The 27,063-nt window shown below is 46.1% G+C and overlaps 1 protein-coding gene across 2 annotated transcripts in view; it reads right to left on the bottom strand.

Moving 5' to 3' along the window:
* LOC147111264 (ubiquitin-like modifier-activating enzyme 1) overlaps positions 1 to 27,063 on the bottom strand; it is a 316,654-nt gene that overhangs the window by 288,175 nt on the left and 1,416 nt on the right. For both annotated transcript variants that reach the window (XM_086002004.1, XM_086002003.1), the window contains exons 2-4: positions 18,720 to 18,786; positions 5,605 to 5,773; positions 2,562 to 2,696 (exon numbers count right to left, since the gene is read on the bottom strand). In XM_086002004.1, coding sequence (XP_085858130.1) covers positions 2,562 to 2,696; positions 5,605 to 5,773; positions 18,720 to 18,775 — 360 coding nt within the window. In that variant the 5' untranslated portion in view covers positions 18,776 to 18,786. The remainder of the gene's footprint in view (positions 1 to 2,561; positions 2,697 to 5,604; positions 5,774 to 18,719; positions 18,787 to 27,063) is intronic.

The following is a 27,063-nucleotide window of genomic DNA, read 5'->3' as shown; positions in this document are numbered from 1 at the left end:
ATTTTCGATAGTGTACATCCGATTCGCTCCCCCATGTCCTTCATATGTTCTTGTGTTTTGTTTATAAACTGCCAGGGAGGAAACAAGGATCAAAAGATCATTCGGAGATACCACAAGCAGGACATTACAGGAAGATTGTGACTGCACCAGAGAGGGTGCAGGGGAGATTTACCAGGATGTTGCCAGGACTGGAGAATTTTAGCTATGAGGAAAGATTGGACAGGCTGGGGTTGTTCGCTTTGGAACAGAGGAGGCTGAGGGGAAACTTAATTGAGTTGTATAAAATTATGAGGGGCCTCGATAGAGTGGATACGAAGGACCTATTTCCCTTTAGCAGTGAGGTCACTCTCCCAACACTGAAATAAAAAAAACTAACACAAAAGCACTTTCAAACTTCCAGCATTAAAGCTCAGAGGATACCCTATGGATTATACAGCCATTATAATACCTGAATAGAGGACACCACTATCTTCCGGTAATTAGTAATTGTGCTCCATACTTGCCAGGCTCAATTAGTTACAGCAGTCCCTAATCTGAATCTATACTTGGACTAAAGTGGGATTTGTTCTATTAGCATTCATTATTTATCGGTGTGTGCTCCTCGTGGCTGCTCTGTCCAACATGATTAGGATCCAAAATGCAGTCAATTTTGGTTTATCCAACCACAACAGAGATTCATGGTCTTGTCCCTTAACTATTGTGTCTAGCGGTCTGGACACATACTTGAACATAGCAAAGTACATGTTGCTGGGGATTGATAAATTACAGGCAAAGCTCGGAGTGGCATTTGCCCGGTGAGGTATGGGGGAGGAGAGAATTACTTCTTTAAAAAAGGGCTAGGGGAATTTTTAAAAAACATGGCCAGTTACATCTTCTTGGCCCCTTGTGTCTGCTCAGAATAACTCCACAAAACACTTTTTAAAAAATCCTCCCCCTGGTGAATCTCAATGATTTAATACAACTCAAAGATTTTAAATGATGCTATCCGTGTACTGGCAACAATTGGGCTAATCCCACCTAAAGTGGTGATAAGAATAGCACAGGATTCAGAGACTTCACGTTGGTGCACTGAGAGCCTTCTTAAGCAGTGGCTAGCTCTTAACAATCCACGCACTGAAAGTGCCACCACACCCAACAGCAGTGGTCAGGACGAGTGGAATGTGCGAGTCACTGAGTGGATCCCAGTGCTGTCAACACTTGCAATACCCAAAGGGGAGCACTGACATAGAAACATAGAAGATAGGAGCAGGAGTAGGCCATTCGGCCCCTCGAGCCTGCTCCACCATTTAATGAGATCATGGCTGATCATCCAAACTCAGTACCCTGTCCCTGCTTTCTCCCCATATCCCTTGATCCCTTTAGCCTTAAGAAATATATCTAACTCCTTCTTGAATATATTTAATGAATTGGCCTCAACTGCCTTCTGTGGTAGAGAATTCCACAGGTTCACCACTCTCTGGGTGAAGAAATTCCTCCTCATTTCTGTCCTAAATGGCTTACCCCTTATCCTTAGCCTGTGACCCCTGGTTCTGGACTCTCCCGCCATCGGGAACATCCTTCCTGCATCTAGACTGTCTAGTTCTGTTAGAATTTTATAAGTTTCAATGAGATCCCCTCTCATTCTTCTAAACTCTAGTGAATATAAGCCCAATCGACCCAATCTCTCCTCATACGTCATTCCTGCCATCCCAGGTATCAGTCTGGTGAATCTTCGCTGCACTCCCTCCATGGCAAGAACATCCTTCCTCAGATAAGGCGACCAAAATTGCACACAATACTCAAGGTGTGGTCTCACCAAGGCCCTGTACAACTGCAGCAAGACATCCTTGCTCCTGACGCAGGGGTACCAAGCAGATGTCTTCAGGAGGTGCTGAAGGAAAGCCAAATGAGTACACGACTGCTTCCGCTCCACCTTCAGACTCTCGTTTGGACGCTGCATCAGGACTGCCTCTGAGGATCACAAGTGTCGGCAACACCGAACTCTGTGAGGCATTAGTGAGGCTGCTCTTGAACCACAGGACTTGCTAGACGAAGGCTGACCAAGGTCCATCGCGTCCGCCCTTCTACCATCCTGGTAGTCGCATGGTACAATGATAATGGAGTTGCTGACTATTCACGGCAATAGGTCTCCAGCAATCAGTCTGCAACATGACGTGAGGTAAACCCCCAGCGGTGGACAGCTTTGGGAACCATCGGTCCAAAGTCACCTGAACTATTATGTCGAGGTGCTGATGGAGGAATGGCCCCCTAGTTGGGTGTGTGGAAGTGAAACTAACTGGAGAAAAACAGAAAGTTGGTGAAGGAATTAAAATTCTCAATCTGGGGGCAAAAAGGTAAAATTGGAATTCTGAACCGAGGACTTTGAGGGAACCTTCCTTGGTTAGCGCCAGCATGCCCGGCAACACACCGAGGAACACTGGCACAGCTGTAACCTGGGCATGATTCAGGACATCGTTAGGCGCTCAGTAGAAAAGGACTTCATTTCTCAGCATGCTTACTCCACCCCACGAACGGACTCAAGAGAATTCTTCTCCCCCCTAAACATGATGTTTCTACTTTACCTGGAACTGATGCAGCATGTCTTCAGTTAGCGTCCCGGTGTACGAGGAGACGGGAACATAACTATTCAGTTCCGCCAGGCGCAGTTTCGACGCTTCTGCCCTGTTCTTCCCAATATCTTCTTCTGTCAGGTAAAACTAAAAATGGGAGACAGGTAAATCAAGGAATTTTTTTGCACCCTGACAGGTGCTTTTACTGTTTCAATGTACTTTCCTCCAGAGACTTCACTTCAAAAATGACCATGAGGAGTCGAAGCCGATATTACAAGTGTCCGCCCACAAGACACTTTACCAGTGACATGACCTGTGACACAGTGGCCAGAAGTTAAAGGAAGAAAGCGTGTTGGGGGTGGGGGGTGTACAGGATCAGGGGTCGGGCAGAGGATCGGGGGGGGGGGGAAAGAGAGGATCAGGTCGGATGATTTGGGGGGGGGGGGTGCGGGGTGAAGGGAAGATCGTGGCCGGCCACTGGAGGATCTTGGCCGGCCTCAGCATCAGGGGGGTGATTGGAGGCCTCGTGAGGGGGTCTCCAATCGCCGGGGGTGGGTTGGGTAGGGACCCTGGATCCAGGAGGTAGGTATAAAGGCACTTACCTCCTGGATCCAGCAGTCCCCGCCTTGCTGTGACCGCCGGGTTTCACGAATTGTGTGAAACCCGCCCGCATGCAGTTAAAAACAAGATGGAGGTTAAAAAAGTGACTTCCAACCTCATTATAATATTTAAATTGACGCCCCGCCCCCTGGGAGCGGGTTGGCCGCCTGACCCTCGTCCCAGCTCCATTAAAACCGGAAGTGGGCGGGTTGAGGTCGCCAATCCCATTTTTAATAATTTAACTACCCCCGCGCTGCAAACCCACCCATTTTTTAAGGTTAAAATCCCCCCCCCCCCCATGACTTTCCTGCTGCCATTACAAAGTCTTTGACATTTAATGTAAAGCCGTAGTGCAATGACGAATGAATTCTGGGCACGATGACAACATTGCATATTTTTTCTCTAGATGGGCTACAGCTAACTTTTCAGACGGATGTTTCCTGGCTGCTTGGCTCAGCTGGTAGCACTCTCACCTCTGGGACAGGAAGTTGCTGGCTGGAGTCCTACACCAAGACTTGAGCACATAAACTAGGCAGACACTCCAGTGCAGTAGAGGGAGTACTGCACTGGGAAAGGTAATATCCTTCAGATGAAACATTAAACCAAAGGTCCTGCCTTCCTATTCTGGTGGATGTTAGGCACCACCCATAGAACAGGAGGAACTTCCCCTCGTGTACTGGCAAACCTTCCTCACTCAACCAATGGCATCAAATCTGGTTCACTAATATCCTTTAGGGAAGGAAATCTACCATCTTTACCCGGTCTGGCCTATGTGTGACTCCAGGCCCACAGCAATGTGGCTGACTCTTAACTGCCCTCTGACATGGGCTCAGCAAGCCACTCAGTAGCCAAAAAGGCGGTTCACCACCACCTTCTCAAGGGGCAATTAGGGATAGGCAATAAATGCCGGCATTGCCAGCGACGCCCACATGATTAAAAAAAACCATGTTAAGCCGGTCACTGACCTCATTGCTGCTGTTAGTGGGACATTGCTCGAACTTACATATACATCACGTTTCAAAGCACGTCATTACAATCGATTACTTTTTAAATGCGCAGTCACAGTTATATGGGTAAATGCAGCAGTCAATCTGTAAGGGCCCACAAACAGCAATGAGATGACTGACCAGTTAGTCTATTTTATTTGGGCGTGGGGGCGGCATTGAGTGAAGGATAAATAACAGAAAACGTTGGAAAAACTCGTCAGACGAAGGGTCTTCGACCCGAAACGCTGACTCCGTCTCTCTCTCCACGGATGTTGCCCTGGCTTGCTGAGTTTTTCCAACGTTTTCTGTTGTTATTTCGGATTTCCAGCATCCGCATTATTTTGCTATCGTCTGAGTGAAGGAGAATGTTGGCCAGGACAGCAGGAACTCCCTGCTCTTCCTTGAATAAATCGCTTAGGATCTTCAATATCCACCGCACGACCTCTCGCTTTAACGTCTCACCTGAAGGACGGCACCTCCGGCATGGCTGGTGCAGAACAGCTGCCGTCTTTGCCCACAAAATAACAGTCGCGTCCAAAAGAAACTGACCGTGCGAAGCCCTCGGAGACATTTTGATGGCATGATAAGGCGCTGTTTAAATCATAGAATCATACAGAACATACGTAGTGACATGAATCAACTGAGTGGCCTGCGGGTGGCGCTGTCCAGGGAGAGTATAAATACCCGGGCATGGGCCCAGCTTGCGCAGGACATTCTTTATGGGAACTAGTGAAGGACACAACTAGACCTCCATGTTGTAAAACAGTTGATTAAAGCTTTGTTTAACGCTTAGACCAAGTGCCTAGTAGTTTTCTTACGTCACGTAGCATTCCATAGTATTTACAGCACAGAAACAGGCCATTCGGCCCTACAGGTTTATGCTGCCGTTTATGCTTCTTCCCACCCCATCAACATATCCTTCTATTCCTTTCTTCCTCATCTACTTATCTAAATGCATCAATGCTGTTCACCTCAACCACTCCGTCTGGTAGCGAGTTCCACATTCTCACCACTCTGAGTGAAGAGGTTTCTCCCGAATTCCTTATTGGATTTATTAGTGAATATCTCATTATAGTGACAGGTCTTTTAGCCAGCCATTCGGCCCATCATGCCTTTGCCGGCCCTCTGAAAGTAGCCCCACTCTCCTGCTCTTTCCCCATAGCTCTGCAAGTATTTCCTTTTCAAGTATACATCCAATTCCCTTCAGAATGTCACTATTGAATCTGCTTACACTACCCTTTCAGGCAGTGCTTTCCAGATCATAACGCGCTGCGTAAAAAAAATTCTCATCTCCCCTCTGGTTTTTTTGCCGGGGTGGGGGAAGAGTGGGGTGGGGAGGGGGGTTTAAGAGAAATGGAAGAACTTCTCTTACTTTCCTTCGGTATATTGACTGCACATTGATCACAAGAAGCATTCGAGCCTGCAAGACTGTGGGAATCAGCTCAGGTTTACGGAAATGTCCAGCATACCTGAGCGGAGAGGTCAATCCACTCCGCGTCTCCTTCGTCGTGAACTGTCACCGATTTCACTCCCCCGAGGATGATGTTCTTGGCGATCTCCACACCAAGACCTCGCATCCCAGAGATCAACACATTTGAATTCTTCATCCGCTTCATAGCCTCATGGCCCAGCACGTACCTGCAGGAGAGATTCAAAAAACCAACACTGCTCGTTAACTTGCATTCTTTGTTTGTCTACTTACGAGTTCTTCTCCTCATCAGAGACTTTATACTGACCGAGATAGCAAGCACGCACCTTACTCCATTGACACTCTTGAATTAGGCATGTGTGGGTTGTGCAGGCCAGCCTCGCGCCTCTGTACTCCCCACCCCCTTGGCTCTGAAACCAGTCGATTATCTCCAGTGAGAAGAATCCTCTAAAACCTTCAAGAATAAATTGGCCATGGGGGTTTGGTGCACTAAAGAACAGGTGGAGGGCATTGGGTAGTTGATTGCAAAGGGAAAGGGGGGGGGGGGGGGGCGTGGTGAATTCAGTAAGAATACTCTGATCATCCTCGAAATTCATCCAAATCTTTGATCCAGATACCAGCTTGGATGCAAATACATAACTCCTTGAAAATGTGATTGCAGGTAGATAAACAATAGCTTTTTAGGGTGTTATAAAGTGGGAACATTAAGTACAAGGGCAAAGAGGTAATGATAAATGTATACAAGGCCACAGTTAGAATGCAGTTTTAAATGTCCTTTTTTAAAATTCATTCTCGGGATACGAGTGTTGCTGGCAAGGCCAGCATTTATTGCCCTTGAGAAGGTAAGGGCGAGTCTTCTCCTTGAACCGCTGCCGTTTATTAAAGTGTTTTTTTTATACAACTCCGTGGCTTGCTCAGGCACTTCATAGGGCAGCTAAGGGTCAATTATGTTGATGTGGGACTGGAGCCAATGTTCCCTTTAAGCTAAGCACCGCTCTTGAGGTCCTGTGCTGCCGGTGAGCCAGCTTATAAATGGGTTTTAATGACAGCTTCAAAGTCACGTTCACTGGTACGAGCTTTTTATTTCCAGGTTTTACTTTGCTCAAACTGCTATGGTGGGATTTGAATTCATGTTCGCCGTGTGTACCATCGACAAGATGCCCTGCAGCAACTTGCCAAGGCTTCTTCGGCAACACCTCCCAAACCCGAGACCTCTACCACCTAGAAGGACAAGGGCAGCAGGTGCATGGGAACACCACCACCTCCAAGTTCCCCTCCAAGTCACACACCATCCTGACTTGGAAATATATCGGCCGTTCCTTCATCGTCGCTGGGTCAAAATCCTGGAACTCCCTCCCTAACAGCACTGTGGGAGTACCTTCACCACACGGACTGCAGCGGTTCAAGAAGGCGTCTCACCACCACCTTCTCAAGGGCAATAAATGCTGGCCTTGCCAGTGACGCCCACATCCCAGGAACAAATACAAAAATATTAGTCCAGTAACATAACTACTACGCTGCTGTACCCAATTTGCAGCAGGGACAAAGGCCCGTATTTTCCGACCCCCACGGGTGGGTACACGCTGTGTACCCACCCGCAGGAACATCGGAAATGCTGGTTTCAGGCATGCCAAGCGCATGTGCTGAAAACCGGCATTTCCGATCTGTCAAGAATGCCTGCCCTGGAGAAGGGCCTCTGCGGGGGGAGAGTTCCGCTTTCTGCAGAATCTCCGTCCACTGAAAACACTTAGAAATCTTATGCCTGGTAAAAGCGTGCGCAAGGCCTGCTTTTTACGAGCATAAGAGTTGAAAAAAGTAAAAAAAAAAAATTGTCACTCATTTATAATTTGTAACTAGATGTAATATCTCTAAGTTTGCAGATGACACAAAGCTGGGTGGGCGTGTGTGCTGTGAGGAAGATGCTGAGAAACTACAGGATGATTTGGACAGATTGGGAGATTGGGCAGATGCATGGCAAATGCAGTATAATGTGGATAAATGCGAGGTTATCCACTTTGGTGGCAAAAACAGGAAGACAGATTATTATCTGAATGGCAATAGATTGGGAGAAGGGGAAGTGCAACGAGAAGGGGAAGGCAAGCATGCAGGTGCAGCAGGCGGTTAAGAAGACAAATGGTATGTTGGCCTTCATAGCGAGAGGGTTCAAGTACAGGAACAAGGATGTCTTGCTGCAGTTGTACAGGGCCTTGGTGAGACCACACAGAATCACAGAAATCACAGAAACCCCACAGTGCAGATAGAGGCCATTTCGGCCCATCGAGCCTGCACCGACACATATCCCACCCTATCCCCGTAACCCCTTGAGTATTGTGTGCAGTTTTGGTCGCCTTATCTGAGGAAGGATGTTCTGGCCATGGAGGGAGTGCAGCGAAGATTCACCAGACTGATACCTGGGATGGCAGGAATGACATATGAGGAGAGATTGGGTCGATTGGGCTTATACTCGCTAGAGTTTAGAAGAATGAGAGGGGATCTCATTGAAACTTATAAAATTCTAACAGGACTAGACAGACTAGATGCAGGAAGGCTGTTTCCGATGGTGGGGGAGTCCAGAACAGTCTAAGGATAAGGGGTAAGCCATTTAGGACAAAGATGAGGAGGAATTTCTTCACTCAGAGAGTGGTGAACCTGTGGAATTCTCTACCACAGAAGGCAGTTGAGGCCAATTCATTAAATATATTCAAGAAGGAGTTGGATATATTTCTTAAGGCTAAAGGGATCAAGGGATATGGGGAGAAAGCAGGGATAGGGTACTGAATTTGGATGATCAGCCATGATCGCATTGAATGGCGGAGCAGGCTCGAGGGGCCGAATGGCCTACTCCTGCTCCTATCTTCTATGTTTCTATGTTTAAAAATACTTGTTAAAAAAGATAAATGTATTTTTAGCCCCGTTAAAAACTTTAATTACTTTTTTCAAAAAATTAACTTTTTGTTTAAAATATTAAATTTAATGTAATTTTAACTCATTTTTAAAAAGTTTGTGTGTCTTTTTGGGGCGATCTCCATTCATATATTTGACAAGTCTATCTGTCAAAAGTATGAAGGGAGATTTCCTTCTCCTATTGGCTGGCCTGGCCCACGTGATCCCAGGGACGCTTGCGAACTGCCTGCGCCCCTGGGATACGTGGGCCCTGCGCATTTCGACTGTGGAGAGGCCCAGCATCGAAATGTCTGGACCTCGGGAGCCCTCAGGTAAGAGCGTAGATTTTTTTCCGATAGGAGGCCTCCGCACGCAGGAAGCCTCCTATCGGAAATTACGGGCCAATATATTCCCAAAACGTGTATAATGCAGATTTACCAGGATTATACGAGGCTCAAGATATTGGGACTATTTCTGCTAGAGCAGAGAAGGTCAAGAGGAGCTTTAATAGGTTTTTTTTTTTTTAAATCATGAGTGATTTTGATTGGATAAATTGGGAAAGACCATTTCCTCTGACTGGGGAGTCAATGATGAGGGGCCGTTCATTTATAAATGTCACTAAGAATGAGGCGAGAGGTTAGCAGAAAAGTTTTTATAGAGTTGTTGGAGCTTGGAAAACTTTGCCACAGAGAGAGTGATTGAGGCAGAAAGAAAGACTTGATTTATAGAACGCCTTTCACGACCACCGCACGTCCCAAAGCGCTTTACAGCCAATTAAGTACTTTTTGAAGTGTAGTCGCTGTTGTAATGTAGGAAACGCGACAGCCAATTTGTGCACAGCAAGCTCCCACTAACAGCTATGTGATAATGACCAGATCATCTGTTTTAGTGATGTTGATTGAGGGATAAATATTGGCCAGGAGACCGGGGATAACTCCTCTGCTCTTTTTCAAAATAGTGCCGTGGGATCTTTTACGTCTACCTGAGAGCGCCGACGGGGCCTCAACTTTTATGGGAAAAGATGATAAATATTTGAAAGAGATGATGAAGATACAGAGCAATGGGGAGAGTGCAGGGCAATGGAATTAATTTTTGATTGCTCTAAGCAAAGGGTCAGCACGACATAATGACCCAAAAATTGCTGTAGCAGGCCAACGAACAGCGCCCGCCATTAGCTAGACTTGCCCCTGCCCATTTAATATCCATGGTATTTTGCCCTGTAAGTTGCTGGAAGTGCGAGATGGAAAAGGCACGGTGCCCTCTACAGGGCATCTGGGACCTGTGTGAACAGCGCAAGCAACTGGGTATCTCCTGAACCAACCAGATTGAAGGATTGTAAAATTAACAGCACAAGGTCTGACCAATGACGTGTAAGTTAGAGTGGGGGTAAATTCAATGTCAGGTACAGAAAGAGAAATAGAGGGAAAGACTGATTGTCTCTTTTCTCTATTTCTTAATCCAAAGAAAAAAGTTTTTAAAAATGTTTAATTTTGAATTTAAAAGAAAATCTCAAACAATTAAAACCTGAAGGAATGAGACTCCACACTTGTAAGAGTTAATTTTCAGTGCCAGAGAGGTTGACTGGCAGTAATTAACACTTATCGCACCATTAAAAAGATACTTAGACTGAAATGGACAAGCCCTAACTTTCTGTGGCGAGTTTAGTTCGTATATACCGCGCAAGTACAGGAGCTTCACACCATTCAATGCATTTCAACGGTGAGGCAGATGGCGAGATGCCGTTTGCGCAAAGTTAACACCAGAGCAGCGCATCTCGGACAACAACTTTCGGATTTTCGTGTTTAACTGTGCATCTGCCCCTCATCTGAAGTTGCTGTGCGATTTGCACATAAATAATGGTGAGGGCCGTTAGCCTCACCGTTATTTTGACAGCAAATTCTGGGTCAACGGGTCAAATGGCCTCTATCTGTGCTGTAAATGTCTATAGTTCAATCTCAGTGAGGCAATGGAAAGACATTAAAAGAACAAAACAATGTGGATGGAAAGTCACCATAGAGGCCAACAGTAATTCGGAAATGGCTTTCGGATGAGACGTTAAACTGAAGCCCCGTCTGCACTATTTCGAAGAAGAGCAGGGGAGTTATCCCCGGTGTCCTGGACAATATTTATCCCTGAATCAACATCACTAAAAACAGTTTATCTGGTCATTATCACATTGCTGTTTGTGGGAGCTTGCTGTGCGTGAATTGGCTGCCGTGTTTCCTACATTACAACAGTGACTACACTTCAAAAAGTACTTCATTGGCTGTAAAGCGCTTTGGGACGTCCGGTGGCCGTGAAAGGCGCTATATAAATGCAAGTCTTTCTTTCTAATGAGAAGGCAAGAAAATGGGGGAAAATAAAGAAAGAGAAAAGCCCCCTGCAGATGCAGGTTTATTATATACATTGGTATAAGAATTGACAGACTTATAGTACCGTGGATGGCTGAATGTTACGATTATTCTAGTTGGTTACCAGATAGGTCTGTCTGAACTTTGGAAACAATGAGTAATTTCAGGTCAGGAAAGAAGAAAGAAATTGCATTTAAAAAATGCTTTTCACAATCTCAAGATGTCCCAAAAGCACTTTAAAGCCGAGGTGAGTACTTTTGAAGTGCAGCCACTGTTTAATGTAGGGAAACATAAGTATTTTTCTGTAAGGTTTGTGCGGTCGGCCCTGCAATGATGCATCTTTTTATTCAGACTCTGAACTCCTGAAGTCGCAAATGTTATCGCTTTGAACTAAAGTCGAAGCAGATATAACTCTCAGATTTCATCTATTGCCACACAGTGAAAGACATTACCTAGTTATACATTACTTGGTATGGCGAGGTCACACAGGGATTCAGAAATTCCCCAAGCCACTTCTTAACATATATCAGGCCGCTCTATGTACAATGGGAATGACACCTCAAGGACAGAGCACTCAATGAATCAATTAATCACTAAGCCATTCTAGTTCTCCCCCTCACTCCTCCCCCTTTAATTCCTTTGTCTCTGGTATCTTAATCTGACTTATTTGTCAGAATCTATGTTACTGTTCCGAATATACTATTGAATTTCTAATATTCATATAAGCACATTAAATGTTGACCCTTAGGGTAAAAGAAACATTGTAATTTCTTTTACTTAGAACCCAAAGGAAAAGGCTGATGGCGGTGTTGTTCTCCAATACCAGAAGGAATAAGAGAAAGGAATTAAATCAAGGATGATTGACTAGTTAATCTGTTTTAGTGACACTGGCTAGGACACCGGGGAGAACTCCACAGCTCTTCTTCGAAATAGTGCCGTGGGATCTTTTCCGACCACCCAGGGGGGGCAGACGGTTTAACGTCTCATCCGACAGACGGCACCTCCGACAGTGCAGCCCCCTCCCGCCGCCTGGATTTCCGTGCCCACGTCATCTGGAGTGGGACTTGAACCCACAACCTTCTGACTCGGAGGCGAGAGAGCTACCCACTCAGCCGCGGCTGACGCGCATGTCAAACTATGACTGTGGTCATGTGTTCATGATGGGACAGGATGACAAAGCACCAAGGAACAGAAATGCCGCAGGACAGTTACAATTGGTGACCTGTGCTGCAGTGCTTTGCATTTTACGTGTGGCGCTGACACTCACTCATTGATCAGCAGTGTCTCCATTCAACGCCTAGTCAGCTAATGTCTGCTCAGGGGCACTGTCACGCTCTGATGGGTTCTGCTGTTACATGCATTTCTTTGGAGTCATTTATTGCACAACTGGGAATCAGCAGCCAAGGACAGTCGGCAATGCAAAGAGGCTAAAAGTACAACACTAAAGTAGAATTGCATCTCCACTTGACAAAATAAACAAACAAACTTTTAAATATCGATTCTAAAAATAGGGTTAGTCACACGATACACAGGACAAAGAAAAGTCATGACTGCGCCTAGCAAATTCTGTGACTGAACCACAATATCGAACGTGCAGGAATGTGTTTTATCAACGTTTATATTTAAAAATACACGGTTCTGAAGAAGGGTCTCGCCTGCATCCTTAACCTAGTGTCATCTTTTAGATTCTAACTGACCTGTTGTGTATTTCCAGCATTTTCTCTTTTAATTTTAAATTTCTAGTGTTGGTGTTTTTTTTATTGATATCGTGTATATTGGCTGGTACACCAAAAATCCCTTGCGAAAGAAAGACGTGCATTTCTATAGCGCCTTTCGTGGCCACCGGACATCCCAAAGCGCTTTACAGCCAATGAAGTACTTTTTGAAGTGTAGTCACTGTTGTAATGTAGGAAACGCGGCAGCCAATTTGCGCACAGCAAGCTCTCACAAACAGCAATGTGATAATGACCAGATAATCTGTTTTTGTGATGTCGATTGGGGGATAAATATTGGCCCCAGGACACCAGGGAGAACTCCCCTGCTCTTCTTCAAAATAGTGCCAAGGGATCTTTTACGCCCACCTGAGAGAACAGACGGGGCCTCGGTTTAACGTCTCATCCCCCGTTACTTTCCTCTGATCCTATCCCTTCTCCCAATCTCACCCCAGCCGTGTTTTCACTATCCCCTCTGACCTTCCCCTCTCTGACCCTGAACGATCAGTCCTCAGCAAAGGCCTGAGCTTCATCCCCTTACGCCCCCATCTGAATTAATTCGAGCTCGGCACAATGCGGAGCTCTTTCTCCGTCGCCTTCGTCTCCATGCCCACTTCTTTGGCCAGGAGTCTTCCCCCCGCACGGCTGACCCTTTCTCCCACTTTCAGAATTCTCGTTCTACTTGGACCCCTCTCTCTAGCCTCTTACCCTCTCTAGATCTTTTCATTGCTAACTGCCGACGTGACATCGGCTGTCTCCATTTCTCTGCTCCCCTCTCTCACTCCAATCTACCTCCCTCTGAACTTGCAGCACTCCGTTCTCTCCGAGCCAACCCTAACATTATCATTAAACCTGCTGATAAGGGTGGTGCTGTTGTTGTTTGGCGAACCGACCGCTGCCTAGCGGAAGCTGAACGCCAACTCTCTGAAACCTCCTCCTACCTCCGCCTGGACCATGACCCCACTAGCAAACATCAAGCCATTGTTTCAAAGACTGTCACTGACCTCATCTCCTCTGGAGATCTTCCCTCCATGGCCGGCAACCTCATAGTCCCCCAACCCCGTACAGCCCGCTTCTACCTCCTTCCCAAGGTCCACAAACAGGACTGCCCTGGTAGACCCATCTTTTCAGCCTGTTCTTGCCCCGTGGAACTTATCTCTTCCTATCACGACTCTATTTTTTCTCCCCTTGTCCAGTCTCTTCCCACCTACATTCGCGACTCTTCCGACACCCTCCGTCACTTTAACAGTTTCCTGGCCCCAACCATCTCCTTTTCACTATGGACGTCCAATCCCTCTACACCTCCATCCCCCACCAGGATGGCCTTCGGGCACTCCGTTTCTTCCTTGAACAGAGGCCCAAACAGTCCCCATCCACCACCACCCTCCTCCGCCTGGCTGAACTTGTTCTCACATTGAACAACTTCTCCTCTGACTCCACTCACTTCCTCCAAATTAAAGGTGTTGCTATGGGAACCTGCATGGGCCCTAGCTATGCCTGCCTGTTCATGTGCCCTTTTACCTCCTCCCTTCCCACTGTCCAGGGTCCCAAACACCCCTTCCAGGTGAAACAGCGATTTACTTGTACTTCTTGCAATTTAATATACTGTATTCGCTGCTCACGATGCGGTCTCCTCTACATTGGGGAGACCAAACGCAGATTGGGCGACCGCTTTGCGGAACACCTCCGTTCAGTCCGTAAGGGTGACTCCCACTCTGATCTCTCTGTCCTCGGCCTATTACACTGTTCCAATGAAGCTCAACGTAAGCTCGAGGAACAGCACCTCGTCTTTCGATTAGGCACTTTACAGCCTTCCGGACTCAATAGCAAGTTCAACAATTTCAGATAATAATCCATGCCCCCATTTTTCATGCTGTATGATTTTGCCATTCCCACTTGCAACATTTTCACAGTATGTTCTTTCAATTCCTTCCTCCCCTCCTAAACCCCCCCCCCCCCCCCCCCCCCACCCCCGGTCTCTGCACCTGCTTAATATCTGTTACATTTCCAGCTTTTTCCAGTTCTGATGAAGGGTCCCAGACCTGAAACGTTAACTCTGTTTCTCTCTCCACGGATGCTACCTGGCCTGCTGAGTATTTCAGCATTTTCTGTTGTTATGCAGTCTAGCTGTTACACTGAGGAATTCCCCAACACAAGGTCACCAACTACAGGGCTGCCTCTCACTCTGATCTGCCACCTTTGGTTGTTGAGTAGATTGCTTCATAAGAGACTTCTCCACCTCAAAAAAAAAGAGAGCAACCTGACACTAGCCATTCTCCAACCTCCTCCCCCATCTATTTCCTGTAATACCTGGCATGTATGAAGTCAGAATATTGTGGATGGTTCTGATGTAGAAGTCTATACTTAGGCTGTCTTGCTCTTACAGCTGAGGAAAAGGAGAGGGGCATAAAAAAAGGTGAAGTCTACTGGTGGGACAGCAAGCTCTGTGTTCAGCCACTGTTTAGCTCAGAATTTCCCACGTCGGAATTCATAGTCTCAACAAATTTGCTGGGCAGAGCCTGCCACTTGCTCCCAAACCCGCAACCTCCACCATCCAGAAGGACAAGGGTGTCAGGCGCACGGGATCACCACCACCGCCAAGCTCCCCTTTAAGTTACACACCATCCTGACTTGGAAATATAGCGCCGTTCCTTCATCATCGCTGGGTCAAAATCCTGGAATTCCCTCCCTAACAGCACTGAGGGAGCACCTTCACCACACGGACGGCAGCGGTTCAAGGCGGCGGCTCACCACCACCTTCGCAAGGGGCAATTAGGGATGGGCAATAAATGCTGGCCTTACCAGAGGCAAAAAAAAACCCATGGGGATGGAAAGAAAATTAGAATTCAAGAAACAAAATAGTGAATTCAGAAGAAACTAAGAGTGGTGAGAATGTGGAACTCGCTACCACAGGGAGTGGTTGAAGCGAATAGTATAGATGCATTTAAGGGGAGGCTAGACAAGCATATGAGGGAGAACGGAACAGAGGGTTATGCTGATAGATTTAGATGAGGAAAGACGGGAGGAGGCTCGTGTGGAGCATAAACGCCGGCATGGACTGGTTGGGCCGAATGGCCTGTTCCTGTGCCGTATATCCTGTGTAAGAAGTGCATTATCCCACTCCTTTTTGAAGAGCTGTATTGGAAGGGACACAGGAGCAACTCTTCTGCCTACCTGTGATGCAGAGCAGCCCAGAGAGAGAGAGAAGCCAATTATCACATTATATAATCTACATTATGAAATATTTTTAAAAATCAGAGTTTGTTGGATGCTGTAATTCAATCTCAGGCTTTTGCTGATTTTTTTTTTTAAATCCTCTTTTGTTTCCTTCTCCCAATTCAGGGCTACCTCAGAAACATCTCAATATGTCTAGTGACTCTCCTCTAGTATTTGGTACTCTACATATAATGCAAAACAGTCACTCAATCCATCATACTCTTACACACTGCTTGTTGATTTATCTCATCTTATCGCCTACTCTTTTCACCCTTCAGAGTGTCCTGCACAATGGGTCTTTGCCCTTCACCTGGCTCTCTCAACAGTACTAAACCCCTTTCACATCACCTCACGGGTGTGTTGTTTGTCTCGGTACCTCATAGAAACCTGCGCAGGACACTGACGTCTCAGACTCTGTAACATATTTTAAAAATAAATAAACTGGCACCAGCTTCTGTCAGTTCTCCATTTGATCATTGTAAATGGAAAAGAAAGGAAGACTTGCATTTATATAGCGCCTTTCATGACCACCTGGCGTCCCGAAGTGCTTTACAGCCAATGAAGTACTTTTGGAGTGCAGTCACTGTTGTGATGTAGGAAACGTTAAATGATGTAGGGGACGTTAAACTGAGGCCCCGTCTGCCCTCTCGGGTGAACGTATAAGATCCCGCGGCACTATTCCGAAGAAGAGCCAGGGGAGTTATCCCCGGTGTCCTGGGGCCAATATTTATCCCTCAATCAACATCACAAAAACAGATTATCTGGTCATTATCACATTGCTGTTTGTGGGAGCTTGCTGTGCGCAAATTGGCTGCCGCATTTTCTACATTACAACAGTGACTACACTTCAAAACATACTTCATTGGCTGTAAAGCGCTTTATAAATGCAAGTCTTTTTTTTCTTGAAATAATTTTCATAAATTTAGAGCAATTACACCTTTTACTCTTAAAGGGACATACACACGCGCAGGCGCACAATACCTTGCATCTAGTTATTTTCATCCTCGCTTCTTGTGACTTGGAGCATGAAACTTAGAAGCAATTTACTGACTTCTTAATTAACCGCAGGAACTTCTAACAGCTGCAATCATCTGGTTCTCACGGGGAATACTTGAGCACTGACCTCAACGGGACAGGCCAGGCTAGCAACTAAACATCACAACCGTCTCCCCAACCTTAAGACTACTGGTGGGCAATAAGTGCGATCCGCTGGTAGGTAAAGGATGACAAATATGCAGCAGTGAATTTAAGGCTGGAATTCAATCTCGGGGTTCGTTTGGTGTCACAAACCCACTCAAGCTTTGTCCTCGCAGTTTAGGATGTCATCGCAACCTCTGGTGTGAAGTGCTGCCCTGCAACGTATTGACAACCTCTTATTATTCTACAATTATTAGATATTTTAGCCTTAATTTTTATTGGCACATGCATGTCATCATAAGTATACTGATAGAGGTCTTCAAGATTATGAAAGGGTTTGATAGGGTAAACGTAGAGGTGGTGTTTCCACTTGTGGGCGAGACCAGAACCAGGGGCCATAAATATACAGGAAACTTTGGTATCCGGCACCGACGGGACCGGCGTGTTGCCGGTTGATCAAAAATTCCGGATGACAGATAGGGTTATCTACTGAGGCTATTTTTAACAAACAAAAATAAAAAAATCAAGAAATGTGCAGTATACAGTAATTGGGTGCTCACCTACAGAATGTTGTGTTAAATGGATGGTGGAAGATGCTGGATTAAGTACAGTACTGCCAGTTGAGGGTAATGCAATGCAATGACTACCAGCAGCGTGGGAGACACACAGTACCCCTGTAAAATGGCGGATCAGAAGAGACTACCGGCAGCGCGGGAGAGTCAGACTCCTGTTACAGGGGTATTGAGGTGTTCCGACTTCCGACAGCGCCAAGAAGCCGAGTAGTGGCAGTTTGGAGAACTACCCCCACTGACTAACTCGGCCACCGCGGGAGACTCGGACTCGGCAACATTGCCGGTTATTGAGGTGTTGTTTTCGGCGTGAGAATTTTGCCGGTTAATAGAGAATTCCGGATATTTCGGTGCCGTTTAAACGAGAGTTTCCTGTAAGATAGTCACTAATAAATCCAATAGGGAATTCAGAGAGTTCTTCACCCAGAGAGTAGTTGGAATATGGAACTCGCCAACACAGGGAGTAGTTGCGTCAAATAGCATAGACACATTCAAGGGGAAGCTAAATAAGCACGCGAGGGAGAAAGGAATAGAAGGTTATGCTGATGGGCTTAGATGAAGAGGGGAGGAGGCTCGTGTGGAGCATAAACACCGGCACGGACCTGTTGGGCCGAATGGCCTGTTTCTGTGCTGTGAATACTTTGTAATATTATGCAGGTGTTGCTGGACTTACAGAAGCTTCCTCGTGAGGTAAAGCAGCACAACTGCAGCAGTGCTGAACTGAACTGAATGCCAAGTGGGTGTGCAATCAATGCACCTCTGGTGTTAAACACACCACATACTGGTGCAGGAACGACAACCGGATCAAAAGGTTCATCAAACCCATGAGCAGGACCATCATAATCAAAGCCACTTGTTGGCGGTTTTCCCGGAAAAATGGATGGAGTCACAGAACGTCATTCTCAAAAGCACCTGTAAAAAAAAAAATCTTGGGAAATGCGGGATTTCCGAGTAATAAGCTGACTTATTCAGTCATCAAGAATCAGTGGTCTGAATGATAAAAGAGGCAGAATTGCAGAATGTGACCCCACCCCAAAGCACAAGTGAAAATCCAGGAATCCCACGGAATAAAAAGTAACTCGACTTATTCAGTCACTATAAACTGCTGGCCCAAATTGGAATCCATTGGTAACTTCGGACAGATATAAGTGACAACTCGGACAAGATCAGTCTTGTTCATCCAGTGAACAAGCTGGAGATTGGGCTGTTATCTTCCTCACCTCTACCCCTGCTCCCAGTGTGTTCCTTCTAGCTGCAGGAGTTTGCTTTACTTCCAAATATACTTACAGCTGCCTGGAGTAGAGGCCTTCATCGATCTCTGCAGAATTCCCATTAGCTTCCATGGTCTGCAAACCTGAGGGCAATAGAAAGCAGGTTAAGATTTTGTCAAACTCGGAACTTAAACTGAACTGACCTTTTCTGACGAAGGGAAATAGAAAAGTTTAATTAATGTAGCACCTGATGATATAGGACTGTACAGGACTGGGAATGACCGCTTTGGTCCATTTGGCTGAATGGACAGAATATCCAGCTCAGGACTTCCCAAAGATTTGCACACCCAATGGACTATGTTTGACTCTGGCTTTTCGTGCATCACCATGCTCCCCATCCCCCCCACCCCCCCTTTGCCTCACTACTGGCTGCTGTGCTTTCAGTCACCTCGGTCTCAAGCTCTGGAATATCCTCCCAAAACCCCTCCACTTCGCTCTCCTTCTTGAAGGCCTTTCTTAAAGCCCACCTCTTTAAACAAGCTTTTGGCCACCCTTCCTAATATCTCCTTCTTTGATTCGATGCCCATTTTGGGTCTGATTACACTTCTGTAAAGCACCTTGGGACTTTGTTCTATGTTAAAGGAACTATACGCATGCAAGTTGTTGTAGTACTTACGGTTAGGATTGTGTGCAACTCTTTCCAACACAGTAACAGTAATGTTCACTTGGCTCCTAATATCCCGTTTTACTTTGGAACAGCAAAATAAATCCCTTATTGCATCCCGTGTAATTAATTAGAGAGAGGGAGCACATGCATAAAGTATGGTGTCAGCCATGGCTATGTGGTAGCACTCTCGCCTGAGTCGGAAGGCTGTGGGTTCATGTCCCACTCCAGAGACTTGAGCACATAAAGCTAGGCCCTCCCTCCAGTGCAGTGCTGAGGGAGTGCTGCACTGTCGGAGGTGCCGACTTTCGGATGAGACATTAAACCGAGGCCCCGTCTGCTCTCTCAGGTGGACGTGAAAGTTCCCATGGCCACTATTGTGCATTTCTGTTGTATGTTTGTAATCTCTTGACTGCACTTTGAAGAATTTTCTGGTTTAAACAGAAGTGTTTCCTGTCTTTTATCCACTATAGAATCATAGAATGGTTACAGCACAGTAGGAGGCCATTCGGCCCGTCGAGCCCGTGCTGGCTCTCTGCAAGAGCACTTCAGCCAGTCCCACTCCCCCGCCCTTTCCCCGTAGCCCTGCAAGTTTGTTTTCCTTCAGGTACTTATCCAACTCCCTTTTGAAAACCATGATTGAATCTGCCTCCACCACCCTTTCAGGCAGTGCATTCCAGATCCTAACCAGTCGCTGCGATAGCAGTTTTCAATCTTTTCTGTGCGGGGGGAACCAGCTAGAAATGTTGACAAACTCCTGGCAACTCCCTGCAAATACTCACACACCCCCTAGGGATCCTCTGTCCTGACTTCTAACTTCAGCTACCCTAGTAAAAATAGTGGGGGGAAGGAAGAGGGGGAGACTGGGGAATGGGAACACTGAAAAGGCAGAGGGGAGGAAAGAACGAAGGTTCTCTAATCTGGCCAATATCTATCTCACAATCAACATCGCTAAAACAGATTATCTGGTCATTATCACATTGCTGTTTGTGGGAGCTTGCTGTGCGCAAATTGGCTGCCGCGTTTCCTTCATTACAGCCAGTGACCTCACGTCTAAAGTCCGTCATTGGTTGTAAAGCGCTTTGGGGCGTCCCGAGGTCATGACAGGTGCTATATAAATGCAAGTCTTTCTTTTTAATCTAGTTGCATCACCCTCTATGTCGGGGTGATGATATAACAGCCCATTGAACCTGCTGCTGTTTCTGACAGGGAAATAGGGTCAGGTTGAGCATGGATATGAACACGTAGCTCCAACCTGCTCAGCCCCACCCACCAGGAATAGATCAGTCCTGACATGATGGCCAGAGGGACACTCCTCCAAGTTAATTTTTAGTCACCTCTTGACCTCTGCTGTGGTGCAGTCCCACAGCTAGCAGTTGCATTCCGTCAGCTTCTGGGACCTCATCCATGGTCATTCTTCATTTGCGAGTCTACACGGCAAGTGTTGGTAGGCTATGTGAACATGGGCCAACCCAGCCAAGCCCAATAACTGTCCTAGCCCAATGTTATAGCAAGGGGTTCCTGGATAGCGACCAAAAGAAGGAACCCGGGCTGATTTTCCTCTCCCTACTCCAGGACCACCAAGACTAATGCTCGTTGAGATCAGCCAACATAGAAATGTAACTGATGTGGCTCAGAACCACAGTGGGCAGCGCATTTACCAAGATCATTTAAAAAATTTAGAATTACATCGGATATATGGCACAGAAACAGGCCATTCGGCCCAACCAGTCCATGCCGGCGTTTATGCTCCACTCGAGCCTCCTCCCGTCTTTTCTCATCTAAATCTATCAGTATAACCCTCTATTCCCTTCTCCCTCATCTGCTTGTCTAGCCTCCCCTTAAATGCATCTATACTATTCGCTTCAACCACTCCCTGTGGTAGCGAGTTCCACATTCTCACCACTCTCTGGGTAAAGAAGTTTCTTCTGAATTCCCTGTTGGATTTCTTGGTGACTATCTCATATTGATGGCCTTTAGTTTTGCTCTTCCCCACCAGTGGAAACATTCTCTCTGTATCCACTCTATCAAAACCTTTCATAATTTTAAAGACCTCTATTACGTCACCCCTCAGCCTTCTCTTTTCAAAAGAGAAGAGACCCAGCCTGTTCATCCTTCCCTGATATGTATACCCTCGCATTTCTAGTATCATCCTTGTAAATATTTTTTGCACCCTCTCCAGTGCCTCTATATCGTTTTTATAATATGGCGACCAGAATCGTACACAGTACTCCAAGTGTGGTCCTCCTTATTTTTCTTACCAAAATGTAATACCTCACATTTATCTGTGTTGAACTTCATTTGCCAATTATATGCCCATTCTGCAAGTTTATTAATGTCTTCTTGTAATTTGTTGCAGTCCTCCTCAGTATCGACTATCCCCCCCAATTTGGTGTCATCCACAAATTTAGAAATTGTGTTTTTGATTCCAAAGTCTAAATCGTTAATATAAATTGTGAACAGCAGTGGTCCCAGCACTGATCCTTGTGGAACACCACTACCCACCTTCTGCCACTGTGAATAGCTAGCCTTTACTCAATTCAATTCAATTCAATTTCAATTTAATTCAATTCAAATGCTTTATTGGCATGAAAGTTTACAGGGAACCATATTGCCAAAGCTTACATAACAAAAAGTACAGTTTTCCAACATTCTGTAGGTGTCAAACAATTTTGACCTTCGTTGGGTACATACAATATTACTTTAAACAATATTAATTTAAACAGTCTTTGTACATCAGTGGGTACATTCAGTATTAATTTTAAACAGTCCTCAGGTTGTGACATGTGACACACTTTTCAGCAGGAATCACTGGATAACATCAGCAGCGCGAAATTGCAACTGAGGGGGTTGAGGTCACTTGCAGCATGCCTCCTTGACCTAGCATCATCCGAGCCGAGACTGACTAAAGCAGCAAAGAGCACAGGTTGAACGAGGGATTTTCCTGGTTCCGCAGTTCAGTGCTGCACTGTCCCCTGTCGTTTACCAAATAATAAATCATAGCTGATCGCCTGTGCGCCGTGTTTAATGCAAACACAGAATTCACAGATGCAGCCTTAATACTCAATACATAGTTGCCTGACTCCACATGAAGAAAAATGATGAATTTAAAATGACATGTCTTCATGAACGGATTCCCGAGCGAGGAACCTAACCGTTATAGGCACCTGGAAGTTCAGCTTGGCCCTAACGCAGAACGACTCCATGGGAATTGCTAAATGGTCAATGAAATTAACAAGTAACACAGCGAGAACAACCTCCATTGTGTATTGTGGCACCAACACTGTGCTAAGGTTACTTCAACAGGAACCCCCCTCCCCGCAACCTCTACCACCGATGTAAGGATGGGGGTGGGGGAGTGGAGTAGAAGTACACCCTGTGGCTTGTATTTCAGCCATTTCGCTTTGCGCCTGTGATGAGCGACGACTAACAATGGAGTCCTTCACCTGTCCGAGATGTGATAAAGCGTTGTCTACATATTCAACGCTTGGTATCGGGGCTGCACTATGGTTTTCAATGTGCCAGTCGCAACAGGGCAGTAGCGAGCTGCCAGTGCAGTTCATTTGTCTTATTTATTCAAAGGACGAGGGCAACATTGGCAAGGTCACATTTATTGTCCATCCCTCCTGCCGAGAAGGGAATTCAGGATTAGCCATGTGGTGTGGACGAGAGCCATGCGCAGACTCGGTATGGGTGGAAAGCAATGCTCCCGTTAAGCTGCGCGGCCGTGTGGCGATCTGGAGGTCCCGCGCAGGCCGCTCAATGGCTTTACAATTGGAATAACTGCGCACGCGCGAGAAATTGAATGGGCCGCGCAGCCCGTTAAAGAGGCCGCACACCCAAAAAATAATTAGCAGGAACATTGGTGGCAAGTTCCCTTCCCTGAAGAATATTACTGAACTAGTTGTGTTTTTATGACAATCTTGTATTAGCACACAAAAGGCCAGATTTATTGAATTCATTTCAACAACTTGCCACGCTGGGATAGGAACTCATGACATTCGGACTAAAAGCTCAGAAACCATACCCAGCACCCAAATGTACCCTCACTTTAGCACTGTTATGATATGATTGACGTATTGGGAGAAGGGGAAGTGCAACGAGACCTGGGTGTCCTTGTGCACCAGTCGCTGAAGGTAAGCATGCTGGTGCAGCAGGCGGTTAAGGCAAATGGTATGTTGGCCTTCGTAGCGAGAGGGTTTGAGTACAGGAACAAGGATGTCTTGCTGCAGTTGTACAGGGCCTTGGTGAGACCACATCTTGAGTATTGTGTACAGTTTTGGTCACCTTATCTGAGGAAGGATGTTCTTGCCATGGAGGGAGTGCAGCGAAGATTCACCAGGCTGATACCTGGGATGGCAGGAATGACGTATGAGGAGAGATTGGGTCGATTGGGCTTATACTCGCTGGAGTTTAGAAGAATGAGAGGGGATCTCATTGAAACTTATAAAATTCTAACAGGACTAGACAGACTAGATGCAGGAAGGATGTCCCCGATGGTCAGGGAGTCCAGAACCAGGGGTCACAGACTAAGGATAAGGGGTAAGGGGTAAGCCATTTAGGACTGAGATGAGGAGGAATTTCTTCACCCAGAGAGTGGTGAACCTGTGGAATTCTCTACCACAGAAGGCAGTCGAGGCCAATTCATTAAATATATTCAAGAAGGAGTTAGATATATTTCTTAAGGCTAAAGGGATCAAGGGATATGGGGAGAAAGCAGGGACAGGGTACTGAATTTGGATGATCAGCCACAATCTCATTGAATGGTGGAGCAGGCTCAAGGGGCCGAATGGCCTACTCCTGCTCCTATCTTCTATGTTTCTATGCACACGCGAGAAATTGAAGGGGCCGCGCACCCAAAAAATAATTAGCAGGAGCATTGGTGGCAAGTTCCCTTCCTTGAAGAACATTACTGAACTAGTTGTGTTTTTATGACAATCTCGTATTAGCGCACAAATGGCCAGATTTATTGAATTCATTTCAACAACTTGCCATGCTGGGATAGGAACTCATGACATTCAGACTAAAAGCTCAGAAACCATACCCAGCACCCGAATGTACCCTCACTTTAGCACTGTTATGATATGATTGACGTATTTAGTATTCTAAAGGGAACAGATAATGTAGACCGCGACCAGCTATTTCACCTTGTCCAGAACAGTAGGAGCAGAGGACATGTCCTGCGTTGAAAGGGGGATAGATTCAAAACTACCCTGCGGGATTATTACTTCAGTTAGTGAGTGGTCAATCTATGGAACAGGCTCCCTAGGGAGACGGTGGGAGCAGTTAGTATTGATACATTCATATGCAAATGAGATATTTCTTTCAGAAAAGAATATTTTGGGACACAGTATATACAAGTAACCTGAGACACATGGGGTAACTGTACCAGGCTTGACACTACTGACAGCAATCCAGGAGAAAAATCATTTAAAAAAATCCTCGGCCCGGATTTTGCGGTGGTAATGACGGCGAAACTGCCAGCATTCGGCGCCATTACTCCTCTGAAACTGACCGCAACTTCTGGAGCTGGCGTGTGCGCAGGTAAACGCGGAATTCCAGAAGTTGCTGTCAATGATTCTACGCTTCCCCCGGAGCCAGCAACCTTTGAGAAATCACTCAACTGACGAGAACTTAAGCTTATACCCTGAAATGCCGCCCTTAAAAAAAAAAAAAAAAATCCCTGAAAAAGTTAAGCCTTGTTGAACGAGGTGTAACTGTATTTGTAATGGCGGACTGATTCATAATTACTGCTGAACAACCGTTCTGGCCCTGAAAAACTAATTACATGTTTGTGGAATGTCAAATAAAAAAAATTCCGTGGTTTTTACTATCTTATAATTTTTTTTAAAGATTGTTTCTGATAGCTCAGCTTCTACCTTAATCCCATGTGTATGTCCCAATCTTTATTTCGCTCTCTAAAATAATTAAAAAGTGAAGGAAAATCAGTGCATCACAGCCAGCTTGATGGCATCACCGTTGCTGGATGCAGGCGATCCCCTAGACTTAAATAATCATAGAATAGTACAGCACAGGAGGTCGCCATTCGGCCCATCAAGTCTGTGCCGGCTCTTTCGAAGAGCAATCCAGTTAGTCCCACTCCCCCACATATCCCTGCAATTTTCTTCTCCAAGTATTTATCCACTTCCCTTTTGAAGGCTCCTATTGAATCTGTATCCACCGCCCCATCAGGCCGTGCCTTCCAAATCCTAACCACTCGCTGCGTAAAAATGTTTCCCCTCGTGTCGCCTCTGGTTCTTTTGCCTGTCACCTTCAACCTGTGCCCTCTGGTTATCGCCCCTTTACAAACTGCTTATGTTAACCTTTCCCTGCCAGCATGAAATTAACGGCAGGAGAGCTGAAACTCGTGCCACAGAGACGGCGAGATCTTTGTGGGAAGCTTACTTCGGGGCCAGCGACGAGCGCCTTTGCTTCGCTGCTGACCCGCAAATTACGGCCCATTGCGTTTTTCTCATTTGCTCGCTAGCACAGATGCATTGAAAGGGATGCTAGATAAACACGCGAGGGAGAAAGGAATAGAAGGATATGTTGACGGGATTAGATGAAGGAGGGTGGGAGGAAGCTCGTGTGGAGCATAAACAGCACCATGGACCTGTTGGGCCGAATGGCCTGTTTCTGTGCTGTAAATACCATGTACAGGAAACTTTGGTTTATCTGGAGGTTAACTGTCCGGAATGCTCGAGCCACTGGCAAAAATCAGGAGCCGTTTCGTTAGGTTTTTTTTCTTTTCGTTGCTTTTTTTCCCACCAGTCAGGCTCTGCAAGGTCTCGCTGAAGCTGTTGCTAAGCTACAGAGACACTTGCAAGGTACGGCCGACTGTTTAGAAGCTGTTGCTAAGCAACAGGGTTTGTTGCCAGATACGGAGCTCAAAATCTCCGTATATTTCAACATTAGCGTTGTTTTGATGGGACGGCAACAGCTCGGTCCCGTCGGTGCCGGATAGCACAAAGTTTCCTGTAATACTGTGCAATATTCGTTATAGAGATACTGGAAATGGGGAAAAAAGGCCGTTCGACTGGACAGGGTGAGGAAACCGCCAGGAACACGTCCAACCAGAGCTGGCAACCCGGATTAAGAGCCGCATGGGGAGAACTTACTGCAAACCCACAATCCTGGTCATTCACACAGCCTAGCATTGGCAAATATTACTTTTAATTTCAGATTTCCAGCATCCGCATTTGGCAAATATTATAATTAATTTCTGTGGAATCTGTTAAGAAAAAACAAACCAGAAAGGAGCACTCCTTTTACAAAGTGCTTTACAGAAAAGTTGGCAACAATACTGAGCCACTTCTTAGAACTTACACGGGAATTTCCAACAGGAAAACCCTCTGTACTTTCTCTTTCGATTTACCTCTCCAATATCAGTGACCTTGTCAAGTTTCACTTTCTGTCCCACATAGTTACATTTATTAATTCCTGTGGCAGGAGGGGGGGGTGGGGTATCTGTGAATTTCACTCAAAATTATTAAATTGAAGAAATTTGTAATCTGTCCGGTTGTTTTGCTCCTGATCAATCCTGGGAGGAAGAGAGTGTTTGAAGACCAGGACCTCAAACCCAGCACCAAGCTCATGGTCTACAGAGCAGTAGTGATACCCGCCCTGCTGTATGCCTCAGAGACATGGACCATGCACAGCAGGCACCTCAAAGCACTGGAGCGGTACCACCAGCGCTGCCTCCGCAAGATCCTGCAAACCCATTGGCAGGATAGGCGCACCAACGTCAGTGTTCTCG

Source organism: Somniosus microcephalus, chromosome 11, assembly GCF_052327205.1.
Source record: "Somniosus microcephalus isolate GS21.2 chromosome 11, FLI_Smic_1.0, whole genome shotgun sequence".
NCBI classification, from domain to species: Eukaryota; Metazoa; Chordata; class Chondrichthyes; order Squaliformes; family Somniosidae; genus Somniosus; species Somniosus microcephalus.
This window is presented reverse-complemented; position numbering and strand designations above follow the sequence as displayed.